The following is a 25489-nucleotide window of genomic DNA, read 5'->3' as shown; positions in this document are numbered from 1 at the left end:
GCCAGTAAGACATTTTTAAAGAAATGAATAGTTTTAGAAATGCATTGAACTGATTGCTGTTTTTTTTCGACTTTTATTGATAAAAAAAAATCATGATTTTTTTCCCCACAAAAAATCTAGCAGCACAACTGTTTTCAACATTGATAATAACAATAAGAAATGTTTCTTGAGCACAGAATCAGCATATAGAATGATTTCTGAAGGATCATCTGAAAAGTCAGCTTTGCCATCACTAAATTAAATTTAATATATATATATATATAAAAATCAGTTATTTTAAATTGTAATTGTATTTCACAATATTACCATTTTACTGTATTTTTGATCAAATAAATGTATCCTTGTGAAAAGTGACTTTCAAAAACACTAAAAAGTCTTACTGACCCCAAACTTTTTTTTTTTTTTAATAATGATCATGACACCTAATGGATTAACTGTTGTTAACTAACTAAACATTATTTTACACTGTTAACAATTAACACTACACATAGACATCAGTCCTGGTCATAGATGATTTTAATAGTATCCACATCCTGCTCTTCTAGTGTTTGATCAATAATCTCATCTTTTAATGGAGAAAACAAGCTTGCATTTACTTTGACGATCCACGCTGTGATCCTTTGGTTAGTATAATACTCGTCCTCCTGATTGTCTATCATTTCATTCACGTCCTTCTCATTTTCCATCTCAATAGCCGAATCTGAGAGCGTCAGCGCAGGTCTGCCCTTAGATACACTCGCAGAGTCCTTCACCCCTTCTGTCATCGCTTCTCTCTCATTGGCATTAACATTACTGGGCTCTACACCCAGAAATCCATCCTGTAGCTGCCCTGCTGATGGATCAGAAATCTTCAAGCTGTTCTGTCTCGGTTCTTGGTTTTGAACCAGCACTCTCTCATTTAAGACAGCCAGACCGTTGCAGATCAGCTGACATCCTTGCTTTTGTCTGCTGAACAATGCCTTGTCCATCTTTATGCTGGTGGACAAGATATTGGCTTTCTTCTCCTGACATTCTACCTCCCAGCTTGGCACACAGTTTTTTGTACAATACATGGAGATGGTAGACATTCTTGGGCTGTATATTGGAGGCAGTGAGCTACTCTTTGCCAAAGTCCTGCCATCGTTCCCCTTCGGCATTAAAATCTTCATAGTTTTGCAGGATTGATCTTTACCATTGCCAGCCAAATTCCCCCCTAATGATAAATGGTAGGATCCCTTCGTTCCAATCAACTCCAGACAAATAGGCACAGATGGGCTGGAGGTCTTCAACGTCTCAAGCTTATGGAAATTCTCTTGGATGCCATTATGAGTTTTGTTATATCCACTCTTCCATCTTCTCCTGTGGTCCCAATTGTCATTCTTCTGGTCACTCTGGGTCATTTTCATTTCTTTATAATAAGACCGTAGCAAAATAGTCTGCTGTCAATCATGTGGCATGATGGACTGTCCCGTGAGACAAGAGTCCTGCTTGCATCTCTTATAGACAGCTCAGACTTACTCTCCTCCTCTTTACATTTCCGCCAGTCCACCAGTCATCTGATCTGTAACCAAACCCGGAGCATTCATGTGCTCCACAGGCACAAACATACACAGGATGAAAACAATGCTAAGTGTTTACTAAAAATGTTTGAATATGTGCATTTTTAAAATGGTTAATGCTAACCTTACTACTAACTAGTTTGATGCAGATGTTTTCCTTTGGACTAAAATTCCTTACGGAAAGTCAACCTAAGTGCATAAACATGATATAGGAAGATTTATTTCACTGTATAATTCTATAACTCACTCAAAAATTCAGCGAAACAAGGGAAGTTGAAAACAAATGTGGCGTTTATTTTATTGACAAGGGCAAAATAATTAATATTAAATCATATTAGAAGTATAAATCATGTAAAAAATCATGTTGCTTTATGTTTTTTTTTCTGTTGCTATGGGTATGTTTATTTTATTTGCATAAAGTGCAGTGAAACTTAAAAGTATGGAAGCCTGTTTCCACCTCATAGTAGAACATGTAAATGAAGGATAAAGTGTAAACAAGGAAATTAAGTCACATTGTGATATATGAAGTCAGAATCGTTTTTATTTTTTTCAGTGCTGAGGTGGAAACAGAAATACAAAAGATAGCTTAGGGAGTGTAAATGAAAACCACTACATACAATATTTAAATGAATATTTTAATTTAATTAGAGATAATTATGGAATTTTATGGGATCAATGCATTACAAAATTACAAAGAAAAAACATCAACCGCTGAATTTAGTTATCGGATGACTGATAAATTGCTGAGGTCAGACATCAGGTCGGTTTTTGATGGGTAGACCACTTTAAGGTTTCCTTCTACATCAAAGACCTTCACTTGTAAAACAGTCAGCTCAGGGGAGGCCGGGTTCTCCGCGGGACGATCTGAAATCACATCCGTCTCTTCGTCCGAGCCCACTTCATCCTTTATGTCAAAGCTTAATTTATTAAGCTCTGCCATTTTCTGAAAAAGAAACAAGAATAGTCAAGAGAAAATTATTACTGCTTGTTTTCCGTTGTAAACTTTCATAGCTTTCAAAAATGCTACAATGAATGCATAAAGGAAAATGCTTTTTTAGTGTGCAAGTGCCTTAGGTGTTTTAGAGTAGGAAACTATGTGAAAACAGATGCATTTAAACAGCAGAACACATTTAAACAGCAGAGTATATAGTAATAGCATAATTGTTGATGAAAGTCAATTGAATGCAATGACAAAGCTCGATAACTGATTTAATGCCACTGAAAATGTGTTAATTCAGAGAGTCTTATGTTGTCTTACAGTAAAATATTCAGTAGTTATTTGAGCTGTCGTAAAAAAAGAATGTACGAAAGTGGGACAGGTCATTTGTATCATGGAGGAAATCTCACAGCTGCAATCTAAACCAAATCCTTGGTTTTATCTTCCATGTCACGTTTCACGGATTTCCATTAAGTCAGGTAAAAAAAAAAATGTAATTGTAGAAATTGGGAAATTAAAAAAAACAAAACTATAATTTAGGAACATTAATTAAACTAAAAGGACAACTTGAATAATAAAATCGGCAGCAGTCAGGGGCTCTGGAATTGCATTTTGTGATGGTGCAATGCCTCCGAGACACTGTACACCAAGTGTGTGTGTGTCTCAGCAGAAAGATGAGCTCATTTCTTCCACAAGGGTATCAGCATTCAAAAGCTGTGCATTCAAATAGCATAACAGCGCTAATCCAATCCTGCACTCTTACAGGGCAGACTCAAATCAGAGCCCTTACTGTAGAGCAGGTCAAAAAAAATATAAAAATATTTACAGCAGAGCAATACTAGTAGAAATCAATATGAAAATCAGACAAAAGAACAAAACAATAAAAAATTATCATCTCTATTACAGAGACTGCTGGACTGATATTGATATTGATAAAGGATTGATTTAGTTGTGCATATTTGTGATTTATATTATGTTCATATGTGAATAAAATAAACACAAAATGCTAAATGAAATATATTTAAAAAATAATAGATCAAAATAAAACACTAGTTGTATCTTACTATTATCAGTGCATCCATGACATCTTTACAGATCTGCAGACTGGTGGAGCTCGTCACTTCTAAAAACAGCTCTTGTGTGGTTTTCTTAATCTGCAGAGACAGAAGTTTATTAAAAATGCTGTTTGGCAAAAAACTATTTTAATAAATAATAATCAAACAAGACATTTTGTCATAGTTACTCTTCTCTTTTAAATATATTTGCATTGACAAGAATGTATGAATATATCACTGGTTACAAATTTTATTTTATTTTTGTTATGACATACTTATGAAGTCCTTCTTGAGAAGAAATAAACCCCCCCCGCATAAAGCCATAAAATCAGTCAAGTCTGATCAGGCCGTCCACCTTCATCATCAAGACCTGAAATAACCATGGCATATTTCACTTAATTGACATAAATTACCTTAGTCCTCTCACTGTTTGTGATTGGTGGAAATGACACCACGTGATCATCCGCGTCAACCAAGCAGGGGTAGAGATCTTTTCCATCAAGGAGTTGAAGGTATCTGGGGGTGAAAAATTAAAAGTTGGGAATACGTCCATGGAATGCTGAATAATAAATAACGCTGAATAATGAGCTCAGTATTTGCACTTAGTGTTCTGTGCAGCCAATGCAATTACATGGATGAAATTACACCAATTACCCACAACAACATAATAGGTGTCTGACAAACGAGGGATATTTTTCGGATCACTTAGAAAGGACTCAGATAGTAAACAATACATTTAGGGAGCATAACATAGTCCCTATTTTCTGCAATTGGAAATAATGTCACATTTATTTAAGTTTTCCACAAAACCTTTTGTATTCTTTTGCTTGAGAGATTGTGCCCCCTAATGTTTCAATCTGAACACAAGTCATTATAATATTAAATAATCACAGCAATTAATATTAAACAATCAGGAATGTAATGCACGTCTTCTTACTTGTGGAGTCCTGAAACGTTCTGTCGCTTTTTCTGTTTTCTCTGTTCATCTGCTTCCTGTTGAAGATGCTTCAGCAAGTCAGATGCCTTTATCTCCTTACGACCCAGAGGAACTATCTACACATTTCCAAAATAAAACAATTCATATCTGACAATATTATCAAAGTACTGTGCTGTAGGTATGTTTACATGGTGGTAACGTTGCAATGAAAATTTGTCATTAATAATTTCATTATGTAGTAAGTAAACATTTTATAAACCCAAAAGGGATTCAAGGATGTGCTATATTATGAATCTAGTCAGAGTTTTTGTCATTCTATTTATATTTCTGTCAATAAACAGTATCTCTTAGTTTATTGCTTAAACCTATTCTCTAGCGTATAAACGAAACCATCAATTACGAGAATGAAGCCACGTAACACATCCTATTGTCCTACTCCCTGTGGCCTCTTAGAGAGGTGCCGAATTCACTGTCAACACAAAAGAAACAACAGCGAGAAAAAGGACTGTTCATTTATTATTAAAAACTGAGGATTATGGGACTTCTCTGTGCCATTAGTCAGCTGGTGGCTTTGAAACCAGATTCCCGCCATTCATAAAAACTGTATCGACAACGGTTATCAAATATTCATTGTTCCTTCATTGTTTGACTGTTATGCAACTAGTGGAGATGCTCTGATTGACGAGTTACGCAACAAACTAGAGAGACGTGAAAGATCAAGACTGTTTAATTGTGTTGGATTAAAGATTTATTCTAAATGTGAATAAGAATATGAGGTATAAATCATACAGTCAAGCAAAAAAAGATACACACAGAGTGATAAAATGCCTTAGATACCTTTAGTGTATCTGGTGACCTGGCGTCATACGTCAGAGGAGCCTTTAGTAAGCCCAGGTCATGAGTTGCGATGGTTGCCGTTGTCCTTTTGGCACAAATCTCATCATGAAGTTTGGTCTGCAGACAGGATGGTAATACATTAATATTTATAGAAGCTGACATAAAATGAATCAGAAACAGACAGACAGAGAGAATACAATATGTTTGATGGCTGAGATATTTGTATAACTTGTGTCACCTGAGCAACTAGAAACCGCTTGAGTGAATTTCCTTGTCTGAGGTTCATGCCTTTCACAATACAGCACACTATGTAAGGCCGGACATCCTTAATGCCTGCGGAAACCTTCACTGTAACAGCTGTGGGTGCTTCGGATACGTGCAGAACTCTCACAACCATCCGATTGAGCTCATCCACTTCCTCTGCCTCTTTTTTGCCTCTCTGCTTTGCAGCGCTTTTCTTCTTGGAGACGTTACGGCCAGCGTCGGCCTTCTCGCCCGCCTCTCCATCCTGCTGCTTGCCTTTGCCTTTTCCCCTCCCTCCTGCCCTCAGGTAGTCTAGGACTGATTTGGTCTGGCAACCATTCACCATCTTCTCAAGCCTTTTGTCCTTCAGCTTGTTCCCTTTAAAATTGGTCTCTTTCAGCTTGGAGCAATCGGCCAACTCGAACGGAAGCTCTTGGAGCTTGTTGCTGGAGAGATCCAAAACCTGAGATAGGAGAAAGTGGGATATACGAGAAGATGATGGAGGAATTCAACACTGCACTGGCATTTTAAATAATATTAATGCATATTAATAAACAGTAATGCCCAAATATTCCAGAGACCACTAGTGAAATGTTTGCATCTTCTATTAATTTCTAATTTATTAATTTAGATATTTTAAATGAGTTACAAATTATAATTCTATTTATATATATATTTTAAATCCCCTAAATATTTCTAAATAACAATAATACATTTTTATTTTTATTTTTTATCTGTGTATATAATATACCACCTAAAATCTTTACAATTAGTTTGGGGGAAAAAACTAAATAAATAAATAAAATACAAATAAATAAAAAAAACCCACAAAACTGATTACTTATTGAATTTAAAAGGTCTAAAAGTCTGAGACCAATAGTGGAATGCTTCTATTTACACATTACAAATGATTGGCCTATTATCAGAGAAAAAATTATATATAATATTTTAAGTACATTATACACCACATACAATCTTTAGAATTACTTCTAAAATATTTGATATTTACTGAACACTAAATGGTTAAAAAAATGACACCCATTTAACATTATTTTCTAGTTTAATAATAAATTAATTAATTACAAATTTTAGGCCTATTATCAACATTTAACATTATTTTCAAATTTAATGAAAAAAAAAACAAACATTACAAATTATAGGGCTTTATTAGGATAAAAATGGCTAAAAATATATCATAATGTTTCCATAAAAATAAATACATTATTACTAATAGGAAGTTTTTTTTATTCACTTTTTAAAATTGTTTTCAAAATCACAACTGATAACAACTTGTATTTATTGAGCCATTTACATTTTCAATTCAAAGACAGTATAATTTTCAAGTGGATTTCTCTAATAAATGAAACACACCTTCAGTGCAGCCAGCTTATGAACGTCACTGCTCAGCTCCTCTATGGCGTTTTCTGATGCAATAATACTGCTGAGGAGCTCCAGGTTGGAGCACCATAAGTCTTCTGGGAGCCGTGAGAGCGCATTTTTGGACACATTGATGCTGGCGAGCTTCACACACTTGCTCAGGCCATCCGGAAGAGCAGTGATGCTATTGCAGCTGACATTTAAAGTCTTGAGCTCGCTCAATGCACAGATCTCCTCGGGCAGAGCCTGCAGCTGGTTGACTGACAAATCCAGGACTTTGATCGCCTTCAGATCACCGATGCTTTTTGGGACTGAAGTGAGCTTGTTCCTGCAGAGGATCAGACTCTGTAGATGTGACAGATGTCTGATGTTCTCGTGGATCTCATGTAAACTGGGACATTGACTGATCTCCAGGTAGTTCAGGAGCGAGAGAGAATACAGTCGCGGGTGAAGTCCGCAGCTGTCCTGGATCTTTTTGTCAACCGCTGAACCTTGAAGCACCAGCTCACGTCTGTTCTCCTTTTCTGCTTTTTCTATTTCTGGCCAAATAGCCAAAGAGCTGTTTTCATCAGCCATGCTGTTCAGTGTAACCCGGAACGTGAATATAACCCGGAAGCGCTCATCTAGGTGCCAGTTTTTCACACATTTTCTTTTAAAGTTAAATCAACGTTATACGTATTGTATTGGATTTTTTTTAAGGAAATGTTCATAATCCATATTTTTTATAGTTAAATCTTACACGCTGTTTTAATATAATACACCTCCTTCTAGACTAATTCTAAAAGAACTAACAGCATCCCGTTCTGCATTACAGCCTGGAGTTTTGATTCACCCAAGTGACTCGAATCTTTTGAATCTGTTCATTTAAAAGATTTGTTCACTGACTTTTCAAGTTACGTCATACGCCATTAGGTGCCGAAGTGGATTTTTTTTGTATGTCTCTGTATGTGTTCGTGTTGGGTTGGGTCTATGGCGTTAACACAATAAATACTCAATGGGATATACGTACGGCAAACAGGGTAGACCTTAGTTAACAAAAGTACTGTACATTGAACTGAACCAGCGTCACTATTGTGAACGAGAACGATTCGTTCACCTAAAAGATTCATTCAGAATCACCAGATTCAAGAACGAGAAAACACTCGCGCATGCGCAAAGGTCTCAGTTGTCAAACGGTGGTTATGGAGATGAACATAGGCAACTGCGATATTTGGGTAAACCGCTTTGAAATTTCTTCTGTCAAATAGCGAATATTAAGAGTGCCCTATGAATGAATTATTCTGGGCTGTATACGTTTAACGTGTGGTTTGTGATAAAGATCCTTATTGCTGTTTTGGAAGAGTTGTAACTGTTTGATTAACGTTAGCTAGATTGCACGCTAACGGTAAATACTTTACATAACAATCATTGTTATGATTAAGGTCCTTCATAAAATGCAGCAAAATCTGAAAACATATGCAATATTTAAGTGTAGAGTAAGTTAGACCACTTATTTTACAGTGTTACTGGTATTTACCAATGTGGTAACTTAATGGACTATTTTCTAGCTACAAATGCGTTAACATAGATATACAATTTCATTGTTATTGTCTAATTAATAGTTCATTTTATAAATGTTATCTTTGTATTTTTTTTTTTACCAGCCAAAAGATAGTCTGATTCTAGGGATAATTAGTTACTCTAAGCTCCCTGCTGAAAAAATCCAGCATAAACCATCAGAAAATTCCATGTTGGTCCAGGCTGGATTATGTTGGTTAGAGCTGGTGTAGTGCTGGTCTAGCTGTTCCTTATTCGTCAAAATGACATATTCCTCTAATGTAAAGGAATGTTGCCAAATTACAGTTTGTTTGTATCTTTTGTTAGAGTGCTGGGTGTAATTTCAGTGTGTCAGGAGTGCTTTGTGATATTAAACATCATGTTGTGTTCATATCCCCATTAGAGCTCAGGAACGGGATGCCTCATAAGATAGGCTTCACTGTGATCAGCTGGTCTGGTCATGAAGGAAACTACAGTGCTAAAAAGCTGATGGTCCACGCGCCCACCGTTACTGGCTGGAGATCCACTAGGTTAATGAATTTTGTATTAGTTGTGTACGGATATCTTTTATTTTTGCATCTATTTTTGTTAAGGCAAAGACAAACTATCAAAGTAGGATAAATTACTTTGATTCATCAGAACTATCAAGCCTATTTATAGCTGATAATAATCGCTTTATTAGCTGTTTATAGTTGCTATTACCAAAGATTACAGTTCTGAAATGCTCTTTAAAAAAATATTTAATTGTAATTATTGTGTGTAGGTTCTGTCCATTCCCTCAGGAAATCATTCTGGAGTTGGTTGAAAGATGTCGCATAAGGAAACTCCAGCTACTGGCCCATCAGTACCTGGTCCCGTCCAAGATCGAGTTCCACATTGGAGATAGACTACCAGAGTCCAGCTCTCATCAGCAGGCTAATATTCTCCATAGATTGGGGTTAGGAAAGATTTAAACATGTTCTGGTTCTCTGTTCTGGTCACTATCAAAGTATAATGTGATCAATAAGACTGAATTGAATGTGCTGTGTTGTTCAGGTATGTGTCTCTGTCTGACAACGAGAAGACTGGTTTCAAAGCCAGAGAGCTGAAGTCAGTTCATGTTGATGCTGTTGGGTCTTACCTGAAGCTCACCTTTCACAGAAACCATGTTAATCAATACAACAACTACAATCAGGTACAGATTCATGTGGGAAATTAGGGGAGATTTGTTTATTGTAATTATGTCATTGTCATGTCACATGTTTTCCTAAATTCTAGGTTGCATTGGTGGCTCTAAATATTTTGGGTGACTCGGTGGATGGAAATGACATTGGAACAGCAGTAAGTAACTGTTTGTTTATGGAACTGTTCTCTTCACATCCCCCAGGTGGCGATGGATTACTGTGAATCATTTATTTGATGTTTCAGCTGGGAATGTCCAGCTTCACACTTACAATGATTTTTAGAAACTTTTCATCGAGTCATAAGGCTTATATATTATATTTTAATTTATATATTATAATTCAATTTTAAAATTAATGACCTAATTGACCTAAATAATTTACTTTATAAATTATAGTACTAAACAATAGTACCCCTTGATGTTTTAAGTAGTATTAATCTTCTGAATCGGTATCTTCTGAAAAGATAATATAATGAATTTACAGAAAACAATGTGGTAACAATGTTCGCTGATGTATAGCAAAAATAAAATAGGTTTTGTTTGCGGTATTAATTACATATAAATATAAATTCATCAAAAAATGTTGTTCCAAACCTGTATTCATTTTTTTCTTATGCTGAACACAATTTTGAAGAATGTCAGTAAGATACAGTCTGGTCCCCATTGACTTCCATAGTATCCCCCCCCCCCCATACTATGGAAGTCAATGGGGTCCATCAACTGTTCAGTTACCCATATTCTTCAAAATTTGTGGTCAGCTGAAGAAAGAAATTCATACAGGTGAGTAAATGATGGCAGAATTTAATTTTTTTGGGTGAACTTTCCCTTTAACTAAACTATGATTTGTGTTTTGGTGAAAAGGGTGTTATTTTAGACTAATTGAAATTCCTCGGCTTCCAATTGCAAACCATTTGCTGTCATTCCGGTTTGGATTCAGATTCAACATACATTGAACAATTACATTTAAATTCTACCTTGTGAATTGAAAGAGCCAATTATTAGATACAGATTTTGCCTAGCCCTATTTGGATTCTTCATTACCTCATACCTACCACTAAGTGGATCTGCATTAATCTTAATACTTGTATGCATCAGTGTTTTTAGGGACTTGAGGTTTAAATATTAATTTCACATTCAAATAGTCTTACTTTAAATAGACAAGCATTTCTGTATGTGTGTTGTGGTTTTTGAGCAGGTCTAAAGGTTTGTGCACAGTGTTGGAATGTAAATCTGTGTAATATGAGTCTGAGCTCCATAAGCAGAGCTTCAAATCAGATCACTCATCAATATATCTACATCACTGCAACTCTCAGCACTCCCCCATCTCCTATTCACTGACTCCTGCTCCCCCTTCTTTCTTTCTCATGCTCTCTTTCTCCTCTTACTCTCACCTTGTCTCCCCCCACCCCCTCTTTTCCTCTATGACTTCCTCTCTCTCTCGTCCTCTCCCACCTTGCTAACAATCTCTGCATTGTTAATCTCTAATCCCTCTCTCTCTCTGTCCAGGCTGGAGTCTTATTGTGTTATCCAGGACTCTGATGATAATACGTTTTGGTTCACAGGCAGAAATCAAGATTTTTAACCTTTGTTTGTTGGAAAGATAATAATGGTTCAAAGACATTGAATGGATCACAGGATGTGATGTTATTACATTGAGAATTTACTTGTATAAGTAAAATGTACATAAACAAACTATCATTTAAAAGTTTGGGGTCTGTACATTTTTTTAAAAGAAGTATGCTCACCAAGGCTGCATTTATTTGATCAATAACAGTTCTATTGTGAAATGTTATTAAAACCTAAAATTACTTTTTTAAAGTTTAATATATTATAAAGTTGTATGTATTTTTCATGCATCATGTGATGGCAAAGCTGTACTTTGAGAAGCCATTACTCCAGTCTTCAGAAATAATTTGAATATGCTGATTTATGCTCAAGGAACATTTCTTACTATAAATGTTAAAGCAGTTGTGAACTTGTGCTACATAATATTTAGTGGAAACCATTCTACATGTTTTAATGAATAGAAAGTTCAAAAGCACAGCATTTATTTGAAATAGAAATTGTTTGTAACAATGTAAAAGTCTTTAGTGTCACTTTTGATCAATATGCACCCTTGCTGAATAAAAGTATTAATTTCTTTAAAAAATCTTACTGACCCCAAACTTTTGAAAGATAGGGTATTTGTCTTTAATAAAACATTTTTTTTTCTGTTTCTTGTTTTTGTCCCAGCTAAGCAGAGATCAGCTGATTGATCAATATCTAAACAACAGCCAATACAGCTCAGCCTTGGATGGCACATATACCGGGTACAAACTGTAGTTTCAAGTTATATTGCATTACATTAAATTTGTGCATGCAGTCCTCTGTATTTCTCTTGGGTTTACTCTTGTTATCTTGCAGGCTCTCGAGTTATAAATGTGAATCTATCTCGCCCCTTGATGACTTGGCATTTGACATGTATCAGGACCCTGAGGTGGCACATATCATTCGGCTGCTGGACCAGAAAAAACAGGACATGGTTCGGGAGGAAAGATTTGATCTGGCCAAAAAGTTTAAACAAGCTATTGCAGACCTGCAAAAGGTTATTAGAATTGCCTTTTTTGTCTGACATGTCTTGCACGTGTAGTTTAATAATGATATGTTACACACTGGAGATGTGAACCTGGAGTTGAGAGAGTTGAAATGCATTTCAGGAGAGCAGGGTATTGCATGCATTTAGCCACATGTTAATTGTAGCCTGACAGTAAATACTGGGCAAATTAAAAGGGTTTTCTTCTTTTAGTGTTTAACAACCTCTCTTTTCTTTCTTTTATATTTTCTATCTATTTTTCTGTTTAGGTGGGCGAACGTTTGGGCCGGTATGATGTGGAGAAACACAGTGCCATAGAACGAGAGGAATATGACATAGCCAAGCAGAAAAAGGAACAAATGGAGGCTTACAGGCGTACAGTCTACCAGCATCTGGAGCTCCACAGACTGCTGGACATCAGTCAAGTAAACATCCATCCATTCATCCATGCAATCACATTTACAGTACTATTCAGAAGTTTGAGGTCAGTAAGTTTTTAAGTAAGAAAATTAATACTTTAATTCAGCAAGGATGCACTAAATTGATCAAAAGTATCAGTAAAGACATTTAACATGTTACAAAAAAATACATGTTTCAAATAAATTATTTTCTTTTGAATGTATCATGGTTTCAGCAAAAACATTAAGCAGCATATCTTTTTTCAACATTGATAATAATAAGAAATGTTTCATGAGCACCAGATTAGTATTTGGGATATGATTTCTGAAGAATCATATGACAGTGAAGACTGTACTGCTGAAATTTCAGCTTTACATTATGGAATACATTAAAACAGAAACAGTTATTTTAAATTGTATAAATATTTCCCAATATTATTGTTTTGCTGTATTTTTGATTAAATAAACACATATTCTGTGAGCATGAGAGACTACTTTCAAAAACAAATTTATGACCTAAACCTTTTGAATGGAGGTGTATGTCCATTTATCTATTTTCCATCTGTCCATGCATCCATCACACTTCTCAGAATTCAATTAATGACTTCCATCCATCCATATTCCTCTGTGTCTCTCTTAATTTCTTTTTCTGCATTGAATACATGAATAATACAACTCTTGTGTTGTGAGGTCCCCAGCTCCAGTGAGATTAGTACTCTGATATGTCAGTTTCCCAGCTCAAAAGTGATTGTGCTGGTTCTCCTGATATCAGGTGCTTGCTTCTTACTCGTCTGAGGCCAGGAGACATACTTATACAGCAAACAATGAATGACTTGGAAAGTCATAGAGCGTTTTGTTTGTGTGTGACTTCCGTTTCTTTATTCTGACAGACCTTTATCTGTTCTGTGTGATTGTGTTTTTTTTTTTTTTTTTTTCAAACAATCATTGTCTGAAAGAGGCATTTTAATTATTTCAGGCGTATTAATCTTTTCTTTCTTTTGATAAGTAGCTTGAATATTGACCAAAATGTAAATAATTAAAATGTGATTTTTGTTGTTGTTTCAGATCCACAGAATTTCGGAACTTTCCAACTCTGAATTTCCCTCTCCACGTGCTGGGACGCAGAAACACACGCCTCATCCAGCGGACTCACCCACAAAGAGGAGACAGGGACAACATTTGAAGGAGACAAATGAGCAGGACACTTCAAAACCAGCCAGCCCCAAACATTCAGTCGCCCCAACACCCCTCACTTCTCCTCACGCTTCCAAAATTGATGTAAGTCTTGATGTACACTGATAAAACAGCCATAAGAGAAAATTAAAGTGTCTCATCTGCTTGCTCTAATGCATTACTTATGTGTCCACTTTCTGTTTTTTCCTCATTCATTAATATATCTTTCCACAAATACTAGTTTTATGGGTACTTTCTGCAATAATATTCAGTCAGATTTATCTGCCTTAATGAAATGCTGCTTCTCTTTCTTTCCACCAGTATAGCTTCATTTCACCAGTGCCATAGTCCAGCTTCATCTTCCCTGACACAAGGCTCTTTGTAGATTTATTATCTGAGCATGTGTGTGGCTTAACATGCTTGTCAGGGATTTGCGTTTGCTAGAGAGTTTTACGTTTCAACATTTAATTAAAGTGGTTAAAGGTGAAGTGTTTAATTTCTGTGCTACTAGCGTACAACTGTCCCTAACCAAGCCAGAAGTCGAAATATCTGGGTGTGTTTACAAAAAGCTGCAAAAAAGATTTTAACCAAAAAATGACACTCATAAAACTACAATTGTCTTTGCAAACCTATTCAAAGACATTAGAGAATTAGCCTTCTCTTAATTTAAGCACTCTATTACATGTATAAACTATCATTGAAAAGTTTGGGGTGATTACATACTGTATGTTGTTTTTTTTGTTTTGTTTTTTTTGGTTGATGTGGAATGTAAAAACATGGGATGAACAGCCTTTTGTTAGTGCACCTTTATCACTACATGACCTCAAAGCTGGACAGAGTCACTTTTCCTTTCATTTTTGTTTTCGTGCAGGCCATTCAGTGAATAGCTTTGAAGTAACTTGTAAGATGAGAACACAGTTTGTTTGTTGAAATTATGGGATTAACATTTACAATCATGACAGGTGTACAGGGATGACAGGTGCATCTGTTTTTCAAGTGTAATGTAAACCCTCAAGGTCTTTACATCACAGTAAAGTATTATATTTATGCTTATCATGAAAGAAAGTACAAAAATATTTTTAGCATTTTAGTTATTTTTGGCATTTCATTCTGTGCTTAATACTGAGCCAGTTATTCTTCCTGATTTAAAGGGGTAGTTCACCCAAAAATGAAAAGTAGCCCATGATTTACTCACCCTGAAGCCATCCTAGGTGTACATGACATCCTTCTTTCAGATGAATACAATCGGAGTCATATATAAAAAAAAATGCCCTGTCTCCTACAAGCTATAGAATGAGAGTGAATGGCTGGAGAAAATTTGAAGCCCAAAAAAGGGCATCCATCCATTATAAAAGTAATCCATATGGCTCCAGGGGGTTAATAAAGGCCTTGTGAAGCCATGTGTTTGTGTAAGGAAAATACCCATATTTAAAACTTTATTAACTATAATCACTTGACAGACGGCCGTACGCATCGATTTACGGTGGAAGACTAACCCCTGACCCGACGCACAACGTAATGACGAACGCGGAAGCTCAGAGGAAAGAGCAAAACAAAACACCGGTTGCGAATTAGCCATTTTGAAGAGAAATGTCGGAGGATTTCTATATAATAGAAGAGGAGCTTCAGTTTGTTGCACAGCCCTATTTGTTTAAACCGTGAGAGGCGTCTAAGCTTACAATACTCCTACATCCTACATCATACATGCGCCACGGGTTACTTATGTGGCGCAAGTCGACTTGCGTAGTATGCGTACAGTCGTCTGGCGGAAGCTAGTTACTTTAGATTATAAAGTTATAGCCTAAATATGGGTATTTTTCTTACAAAAACCCATGGCTTCGCTTCAGAAGGCCTTTATTAACCCCCCGGAGCCGTGTGGAGTTTTTTTTTTTATCATGGATGGATGCACTTTTTTGGGCTTCAAATTTTTTCCAGCCATTCACTCCCATTATAAAGCTTGGAAGAGCCAGGACATTTTTTAATATAACTATATAATATTATATTTGTCTGAAAGAAAAATGTCATGTACACCTAGGATGACTTGAGTGTGAGTAAATCATGGGCTGATTTTCATTTTTGGGTGAACTAACCCTTTAATAGCAAATAATGCTGGTAATGTTTTGTATATCTGAATTTAATAAATATTTTCTATGGGGACTTTAAGACCCCACTGTATATGAAACATCAAGAGCATGTTCGTGTGTTTTCACAGATCAGCTCCCTTCCTTATGATGAGAGGCCTTTACCTGCTTTTAGGAAGAGGTTGAGTGATCAACCAGTCAGTGAGCTCGAGATGCCCCCTCTGACTGACACAAGCTCCCCACGTAGCCCAGAGTCCTCAGGACAACCAGAACCGCTCACAGAGAAAGCTCAGAGAGAGGCCAGTCTGCCCATCGAGATCTATGGAGACTGTCTGGTAAGACGCACAACATTTACAGCTTCCAATTGGTTGATTTTATAGTTTTTTTTTTTTTTTTACAAAACAGGGCTAAGTGATTAATTCGCAAATTGTACTAATCAAATTCTCAATCTTAAGTCAAATTGGTTTGGAATTGGTTATGGCAGGGAGAATTTTCCCTTGAAGTATTTAACGTCACACTGAGATGTCCATCTATTACTGTTTTTACAATCTCACAGCACTGGGAAAACTCCATACGACAAAGGTCAAAGAGCCAGCTGGTGTTTTCCATTTGTGAACTGTTTCTGGAATGTGATCGTCATTTTTTTCTTTCGTTGTCTGTCTTTTTTAAGGTGGCAGCGTCCTATTCAAAGACATGGTCTTACAGGGAGGATGCTTTGCTGACAGTCTACAAGAAACTGATGGAGGTTCCACCCGGTACCCCAAAAGCAGAACTACGGAGCATGATGAGAGCAGCTGTGTTCCTCTGCAAGAAAGCACTCACAGATAAAGTGTCATCTGTAAGAGAGCGCTCTCTCTTATCTTTATTTTACCCTTTTCTCTGATTTTATCGCCCTCTTATTTTGTTTCTCAGCCTCTCCTTCTCTCGTTCTTTCTCTCACCCTCTCTTTCTAATTTCTCTCATGTTCCCTTCTTTTCAGTCTCATTTCAGGCCAAAGACAGAACGGCACCATCAGCACGACTGATAGTCGTGACTGTTTAGCAGGTGTCGTGTTCTGTCTAGTATTGTGGATTATCTGTAGAAGTGATACAGGCAACAAATGTAGTATAAAGCCTGGCTTGTCTCTTCCAAGAGTAAACTGCGATAGAGCTGATTTTCTGCTAATGTTGGGTATGAGTGGGAGGAGATGGAACACTTGTAGAAGAATGAATGGGAGATTTTAAATTGTAATGCTCAATTTGGCGGCTATAGGAATGGGATTTCCTTAGTTAAACAGGCTAATAAGAAGCATCGTCTGCTTTTTTTCCATTGGAACTTGGACACTCGTTACTTGCACCTGCCTGTAAAATGTGTTTACTTTGAAAATTAATCTTGCAGTTTATATTTTTACAAACTCTAAATTCTAATAGTGATTTCTGTTAACTATGGCCAAAATGATCACTCAAAATCGCTAATGTATATGAATTGGGCTGCATTTACTCTGCAAGTCTTAATGCACAGATCCGATCTTTTGACCAGATCCGATTTTTTGGCCCGCCTGTTTACATTCACTTTAGACAGGACTGGTATCCGATATCTGTGTTTACATTACTTCCCGCCCAAAATGATTTTCAGTGATCATTTCACTATGCACATGGTAGACCCCGGTTTTGAATGGCCGTGCTATTAAAATTATTTATATAATTCACGTCGGGTGGTCATGATTATTTGCCAGCATGGGCAAGATAACAGCTGTCATGACTCATGAATGTTTCAAATGTTTTGAATGTGCAATTCAAAGGGGAATCGGATATGCATGTTTAGACGTAAGTCGGGTATCCAGATATCGGATATGTATCTGATTTAAAACCACATTTGGAAGTGGCTCAAATCGGATGCAAAAAAATCGGATCTCTTGCGGATTTTTGTGTTTACACGTGTGCAACAAATTCCGTTGTGTCAGATGTGAGTAGAAGATCAGTTTTTTTTTTGTTCCAGTGTAAACGCAGCCCTTGATGTATAACTTTATTGGGAACTATTACACTAAATTGTTTAAATTGAATTTTAAGACTGACAATCTGACCCTTTCTGATACAAGTGAAGGGATTGATTAAAATGAAAGACATATAGACCGTATACTGAAGAAAATATCTGTCATCACTCATGTGTCTTCTTAGAAAAATTACTTTTTACATCACTGGTAAATTCACTATTGGTAAATTCAAAATATTCTTTACATTAAGCAACCAAAATGAAAATATGAGGAACACAATGACGATATTATAACTGTTTTAATAAATATGCATGGACAAAACAGTTAAATGCCATAGCCACAAAACCATAATTTAAATTATGAATAAATAAGTTATTAGCAATTGTTTTGCATCCAGTATATGAGGCTGTTTTAAAGATGTAGTTTTCCTGTTCATTTTTGTACTGACCTCAGGCTAAATGATCATTAAAGGGTTTTGAACAATTTGGCATGAGTATAGTGCATTGAGATTAATTTAAGCATGCAAAAGTTGACTCTCTAGGCCTTGGGCATTCTCAAAGCACATGCATGTTTGTGGTTTTGAGGTGACAGCTGTGTTTTACCACCTGTCAGTCCTTGAATAAATCACTCACAGTAAAAATCGTGGCCTTTCAGGGTTTCATTCTAAACCGTTTTGAATGGTTATACTGAGAGTCTGAACAATGTCCCCGCTTTTGGACACATTCCAGTGACCCTCTCCCCGTGGTTATTTAGTTAAACTAACACAGCACAGCATTTAACTGTGTGCTTTAGCTGACCTGTTGACGCTACCCTGCACCATGTGTTGTTGTAAAGGTCTCAGGCGGTTTCTTACACGGCTTCTGTGTGTATTTACACCTTAACTGAAATTCTGAGGAAAAATGGTTCCAGATGGCTCTAAAATTAAACATTCAATGTTTCAAAATGTAATATTCAAGATTTTCTTTTTCGTTTTTAAAATAAATGGGAAACCTGATGAAATAAATTACATAATATAATATGAAATGTGACAATATTGAAAATAAGCCCTGCATGTGAATTTTAGTACGTAAAGTAACAACTGTCTGTTTGTGTCGCATTTTAGGTATTTCTTACATCTATGAATCTGCTTCGAATGATTCTGAGTGAGTTTATTCCCAACCATCAGCTGGGCAAATCTGAGATCAGTCACTGTGTGGAACAGACTTGGAATAATCTGCTCTTTAGGACCGGAGACTCAACCCTGAGACTCAGAACACTTGCTGTCACCTTCATACAGGTCAGTACAGACTTTTGAAATACTTTATCTGTATTCTGTAGTGAAGTGACTGCTGCAGCTATTCAGGTCATTGGGTGTTGAAAGGTAAATTCCACTGGAAAAAATGTCTACTTGCTGAGAATCTTCATAGATGAGTAGGAGTGAATACTGTCTGAAGGAATGCCAGACACTGGTGGCCTTGTAAAATGAACTCACCTGTAAACTGGAATTTGAAATGTGGAATACATGTATTTGTGGGTTTTTTTGTGTGGTATTTGTAGTTGCGGGAATGTAGATCTTGTCTTTTACTGTAACCCTGCTGTAAGATTTCCTCATTTCAATCTACCATTTTTATCTGATTCAATCGTATAAACCGGTCTGGCCACAAAATGTCTCAAAAACTCTTAAAGAGAGTTTTATGGCTTTCCATCCAAGTTTATTAGCTTTACGGTCTTCCTCATTCTATAGTACAAAAGTTGACAGTGTGAAGGTTTTTTTAATGAATCATATCTAACATTTATTTTTCTTGCAGGATTAACAATTATATGCTTTTGAAACCTAAATGTTTCCAAACACTTTGGTCAAAGTCAGTCAGTGTGTGTCCTCTGAATCATCTCCGAATATATCAAAAGGAGAAACGAAACTAGGCAGATATCTAGATTTATAAACTCATGATTTTGAGTATTCTTGAAAGTTTCTTGAAAGAGAAAGCAAGCTTTCTGGAAAGCAAGTTTCTTGCTTCTGCCTAGTAACAGAAGGGTTTGCTGGATTATACATATGAAGAGCCAGTCATATGGGGAAATGATGCAATGAATCATGTCACCTTTGCCATGCTCCTATTCTATAAAAACTGTTGTATTCTTTTTGCTGGTGGCATTCTCTCTGAAATTGGTCTGAGATCCTCCGGCCGTGATTAAAGGATATCGAAAGGCATTGTCTGGAGTCTGTCTAGTAAATGCTGCGCAGAAGGTTATAGAACACGAGAGATCATATTCCCGAGTACTAGTGTTAAAAGGGACGGGACTTCCGACTTGAAGCCAGTTCAGTTGTAGACTGAGTATAAATATTATCTACAGATCTATAGATCTATTATCTATTATCTATGCTTGGGTTTCGACTAGACACGCCCCAGATAAAGTTAAGTCAAGTGCGTAGGGGAATTTCTACCACAACAGGTTTAGCTGCGCATTTAAAATTGAATTTGTGTAAAATGGAACAAAAATATTGAAATATTGCATTGAGTGGCATGTCTGAAATTTTCATCCAAAAAATGCTCTCTAGGATGGGAAAAAGTCACACAAAAAGTTGTAAATTATGGTTCCCTGCCATCATTGTTTTTAATGTACTTTAAAAGATTTTCGATTTTGTCTGATAAAAAAAAAGTATTTATCTTTTTTAAAATGTAATGCAAATGCTTTAGTCTAATTGTTTAGTCCTTCATGTAGTCAATTACACAATTTGTCATGCATACTTGGACACATAGACATTTGATTATGTAAAACTGCTGTATCTAATTTATAACTGTTCATGTAAATGTAATTAGCATATTATTATTTAGCCACTCACAGATAAACTGATACAATTGTACACGGATGGATATGACAAGCTGGCGCTGCAGAATGTTTTTCAGGTAGATCGACTTGTTGATCAGGTAAAGATCATGTGAGGCAATCCTGAACTACTTTATCTTGTCACAGTCATCATGTTCTGTCTGATAAGGATTGGGAATATTTAGTTTTCTTGTGAAACTGAAGATGTTTTACCTTTTTGTTGTTCATTAAAATAAAATCAGCAATCCGTTTAGCATTAAAATAAAACCGTGTTTAAAGGACAACAATTTCTTGTTTGGAAATTACTTTTTATAAAGAGGATTGTTGGTTTCTTCTGATTTGGCCAAGCATGATTATTTCTTGTTTTGTGTTCTCATGGCCACAATTAATTATCTCTCTCTTAAAAAAAAAAGACAAAAAAAATCTTTGGTCACATCATTTAATTGACATCTTTCGAAAACCTAAACCATGTAAAAGTATTGGCCCCTCAAGTTGCCTGGCAATGAATGGAACCGTGTTTAGAGTCTTGCTCAAGTTTTGGAATGTTCCATCACTTACTGACACTGATTTGTGTTGGTTGTTGATGAACAGGTTATGTCTCTCAGCATTGTGTGGGAAGACTTCATTGTACTTCTGCATAATAGAAATAAAGACATTTGTGACATGCTTCTTGGATGGTGGAAAAAGTATGTCAAAGGCCACACCTTCTAGTGAATTATTTAAAATTCTGATAACAGTGCTTTAGAATATTATAAATCATACAATCCAACATTGTCAAAGCATATTCACTCATTATTGATTAAAGTTCTTAAAATGTCCTTAACCTTCTTAAAATGTCAACCTTGACCATCTTCTATAAATAACACATTATTGTTGCAGTCTCTCTTGGCAATATATAGTGTGTATGTATATATATATATATATATATATATATATATATATATATATATATATATATATATATATATATATATATATATATATATATATATATATATATATATATATATATATATATATATATATTATATACACTGCTAAACTTTGTCACATAGTCAACCACACCCACATGGAATGCTTGGAATGTCACATCAGATACGCTGAAAATAAAATATAAAATTATATATATACACTCACCTAAAGGATTATTAGGAACACCATACTAATACTGTGTTTGACCCCCTTTCGCCTTCAGAACTGCCTTAATTCTACGTGGCATTGATTCAACAAGGTGCTGTAAGCATTCTTTAGAAATGTTGGCCCATATTGATAGGATAGCATCTTGCAGTTGATGGAGATTTGTGGGATGCACATCCAGGGCACGAAGCTCCCGTTCCACCACATCCCAAAGATGCTCTATTGGGTTGAGATCTGGTGACTGTGGGGGCCATTTTAGTACAGTGAACTCATTGTCATGTTCAAGAAACCAATTTGAAATGATTCAAGCTTTGTGACATGGTGCATTATCCTGCTGGAAGTAGCCATCAGAGGATGGGTACATGGTGGTCATAAAGGGATGGACATGGTCAGAAACAATGCTCAGGTAGGCCGTGGCATTTAAACGATGCCCAATTGGCACTAAGGGGCCTAAAGTGTGCCAAGAAAACATCCCCCACACCATTACACCACCACGACCAGCCTGCACAGTGGTAACAAGGCATGATGGATCCATGTTCTCATTCTGTTTACGCCAAATTCTGACTCTACCATCTGAATGTCTCAACAGAAATCGAGACTCATCAGACCAGGCAACATTTGTCCAGTCTTCAACTGTCCAATTTTGGTGAGCTCGTGCAAATTGTAGCCTCTTTTTCCTATTTGTAGTGGAGATGAGTGGTACCCGGTGGGGTCTTCTGCTGTTGTAGCCCATCCGCCTCAAGGTTGTGCGTGTTGTGGCTTCACAAATGCTTTGCTGCATACCTCGGTTGTAACGAGTGGTTATTTCAGTCAAAGTTGCTCTTCTATCAGCTTGAATCAGTCGGCCCATTCTCCTCTGACCTCTAGCATCAACAAGGCATTTTCGCCCACAGGACTGCCGCATACTGGATGTTTTTCCCTTTTCACACCATTCTTTGTAAACCCTAGAAATGGTTGTGCGTGAAAATCCCAGTAACTGAGCAGATTGTGAAATACTCAGACCGGCCCGTCTGGCACCAACAACCATGCCACGCTCAAAATTGCTTAAATCACCTTTCTTTCCCATTCTGACATTCAGTTTGGAGTTCAGGAGATTGTCTTGACCAGGACCACACCCCTAAATGCATTGAAGCAACTGCCATGTGATTGGTTGATTAGATAATTGCATTAATGAGAAATTGAACAGGTGTTCCTAATAATCCTTTAGGTGAGTGTATATATATATATATATATATATATATATATATATATATATATTGTGTACATACGCTGAAAATAAAAATTTCCAAGACATTAACTGATATGTATTGTGTGTGTGTGTATATATATATATATATATATATGTTGTTGTGTTTAAAGCTGGCTTTTGGGTGTGTTTGCAGGAAATGGCTTCATTTAAAGAGGTGAGAGCTCTGCAGATGGTTCCTTTGGAGCTTGTCAAGCCCATGCAGAGCAGTGTACCCGCTAGACTGGCGCTGAGCAGACTGGAACTGTTGGAGAAGCTTCTAGAACAGCTGGGCACCAAGAACTCTGGCTTCACCCTCGACAACGTCATGCGGGTACTGGCCTAAATTCCCCTCTTACTGAGGAAATTATCTCACTGGGTGTCAACCCAATGGCCCTCTGCTCAGTCAAGCTGTGTGCTTAAGTTTTAAAGCTTAAAAAAATCTTCTTTAAAGTAGTAGCTTAAAAACTGCAAATGGCTGGTTAGATTTATCGGCCACATGATACATGAATGACTATGTGCTTGTCTGAGACCACACACACCAACTGGCTTTAAGGGCCAGCTGTGGTAGTGAATGTTTGTAGTCGGGTGCATGTACAAACCTTAACTGTGATTTAGCCTCTAAGAGCAAACAGATATTTGATATTTGGGTTTTTGTGGCTAAAATATCACAAATTTACCTCTCTGTTGGGATTTAAAGGTTAATTTCATTCTCACAGCTATCATTAAGATTCTTGAGAGTTTCATTAGACTGAAACAAAGTGGCCTTTGTATGGCAGAGTGGGTGTATTCTACCCTATGTAATGTCTGTTATGCACAAGGGCTGTTCTGACAGCCAGTTGCATATCCATGGCATAGTTTATGAGATTCATCCAAGCACTTTCTCATTCTCTCTCTGTCCCAGCATTTAAATTTTGTACTTATTTCCTTCAGGGTCTCAGTTATAGAGAGAGTATTCTCTTTTAATTTGTGCAGTCTAAAGTGTATTTGCAATGCAAACTTGTGACACTACTGCAACAGAGACTGTGAAATTTCACAAGGACCTGCAGTGTGCACTGTGAGGTTTCTGTCTGTGTTCCAGTTGGGCTTTGTTGTATTAAAACAACGGCTACTGATTCTGTGTTAGCTTGGAAATGTGCCTTGGTGGCCTAAAGTCTCATTTTCCTCCACATGGTAAAGTTAGGAGGGTAAGGGTCATGTCATATCATATAATTTATCAGCAAAAGTTAAATATATATATATATATTATCATATATATTATGATAATATATATATATATATATATATATATATATTATGATATCGTTTTTAGTGGGGTTTTTTTAAAGACAAAATAGTGTCAAATTTTAATATTGGCCATTTGTTGTTATCTGCCATAACATGACAATAATTATCAGCTTATTTATATCGGCCAGAATTTTAAAATTGTTGCATCCCTATAAAATAATTTATGGACTGGGGTAGTTAACCTAAAAAACAGAATTCTCATAATTTATTCGCCTTCATGTTGTTTCAAACCTGTATGACTTTCTTTTTTTATATATATAAAAGCTGTTCTATAACTTCAAAAGACTTGGAATATAACACATGAGTTGTATGGACCACTTATGAATTAAAAAAAAACTTTTTTGGAGCTGGACAGATGCTGGTCACTGCATGCTTTTGTTGTATTGAAAAAAAGCAGCTTATATTTTCTATAGACAAGTCATACAGGTTTGGAACAACCTAAAGAGGCATAAAATATTACTTTTTTTTTTGGTAAACTATTTCATTCTATTTCAAAAACCGCCAATAAATCAGCTCCCAAATGTCTTTTAAATATTTATTGGATCTGTCTGTTAGTTTGGCCCTTTTCATTGGTGATCTCCCACAAAATGGGTTGCTGTAGGTTACAGGCAGGGATGGCTGCTAAATGCCTTCTGCCTTCTGGTTTCCTGGGAGATGAGATGGGCTTCAGGGCACAGCAGAGAGGCGATTGAGTTTCCTTTAATTAAAATGAGAGATCCAGAGCCTGGGAGCACATGAATGGGATCTGTGTATGGAAAAGGGGAGAGAGAAAAGTGAGAGACAAATATTTTTGATATAATAACTAGAGTTCATATACAGCCTTTGCTTCACACATTGTAAAACATATATAGGGAATATTGTATGTTTTTTTTTTTTTTTTTTTTTTTTTAGAATGTAAAAATTGGTTGATTTGTTCTGCTTGTCATACACTACTATTCAAAAGTTTGGGGTAGGTAAGATTTTTAAAAAAGTCTTTTATGCTGTCCAAAGCTACATTTATTTAATAAATTATACAGTAAAAACAGTAACATTAGAAATATTACAGTTTAAAATAACCGTTTTCTGTTTTTATGTATTTTAAAATGTAATTTAAAATGTTTTGATGATCCTTCAGAAATCAATTCTAATATGCTGATTTGGTGCTTAAGAATTTATTAGGGCCCAAGCCCTGAAAGGGCGAAGGCCCTATTGTTTCCGTAAGGATTATTTTTTTTTTT

The 25489-nt window shown here is 36.2% G+C and overlaps 2 protein-coding genes across 4 annotated transcripts in view; one reads left to right on the top strand and one right to left on the bottom strand.

Moving 5' to 3' along the window:
• Positions 1-1741: 1741 nt before the first annotated feature.
• lrrc47 (leucine rich repeat containing 47) lies at positions 1742-7786 on the bottom strand. The gene is made up of 7 exons (XM_079896127.1): positions 6919-7786; positions 5543-6010; positions 5305-5421; positions 4468-4583; positions 3944-4046; positions 3540-3629; positions 1742-2481 (listed from the first exon to the last, which is right to left on the bottom strand). The coding sequence occupies exons 1-7, from the start codon at positions 7498-7500 to the stop codon at positions 2260-2262; spliced, it is 1698 nt and encodes a 565-aa protein (XP_079752253.1). The 5' UTR covers positions 7501-7786; the 3' UTR covers positions 1742-2259.
• Positions 7787-8065: 279 nt separating this feature from the next.
• Positions 8066-25489, top strand: part of cep104 (centrosomal protein 104) — a 28477-nt gene continuing 11053 nt past the window's right edge. For 2 of the 3 annotated variants that reach the window (XM_079896902.1, XM_079896900.1), the window contains exons 1-13: positions 8076-8138; positions 8864-8990; positions 9224-9397; positions 9496-9634; positions 9718-9780; positions 11855-11931; positions 12026-12206; positions 12464-12619; positions 13658-13870; positions 15978-16181; positions 16517-16684; positions 18921-19094; positions 23143-23319. In XM_079896902.1, coding sequence (XP_079753028.1) covers positions 8878-8990; positions 9224-9397; positions 9496-9634; positions 9718-9780; positions 11855-11931; positions 12026-12206; positions 12464-12619; positions 13658-13870; positions 15978-16181; positions 16517-16684; positions 18921-19094; positions 23143-23319 — 1839 coding nt within the window. In that variant the 5' untranslated portion in view covers positions 8076-8138; positions 8864-8877. Of the gene's footprint in view, positions 8139-8863; positions 8991-9223; positions 9398-9495; positions 9635-9717; positions 9781-11854; positions 11932-12025; positions 12207-12463; positions 12620-13657; positions 13871-15977; positions 16182-16516; positions 16685-18920; positions 19095-23142; positions 23320-25489 lie in introns of all 3 variants that reach the window. The other variant, XM_079896901.1, reaches the window with a different exon arrangement.

Source organism: Squalius cephalus (assembly GCF_949319135.1).
Source record: "Squalius cephalus genome assembly, chromosome: 16".
Taxonomy (NCBI): domain Eukaryota; kingdom Metazoa; phylum Chordata; class Actinopteri; order Cypriniformes; family Leuciscidae; genus Squalius; species Squalius cephalus.
Note: the sequence above shows the minus strand (reverse complement) of the source record. Positions and strands in the feature narration are given on the sequence as shown.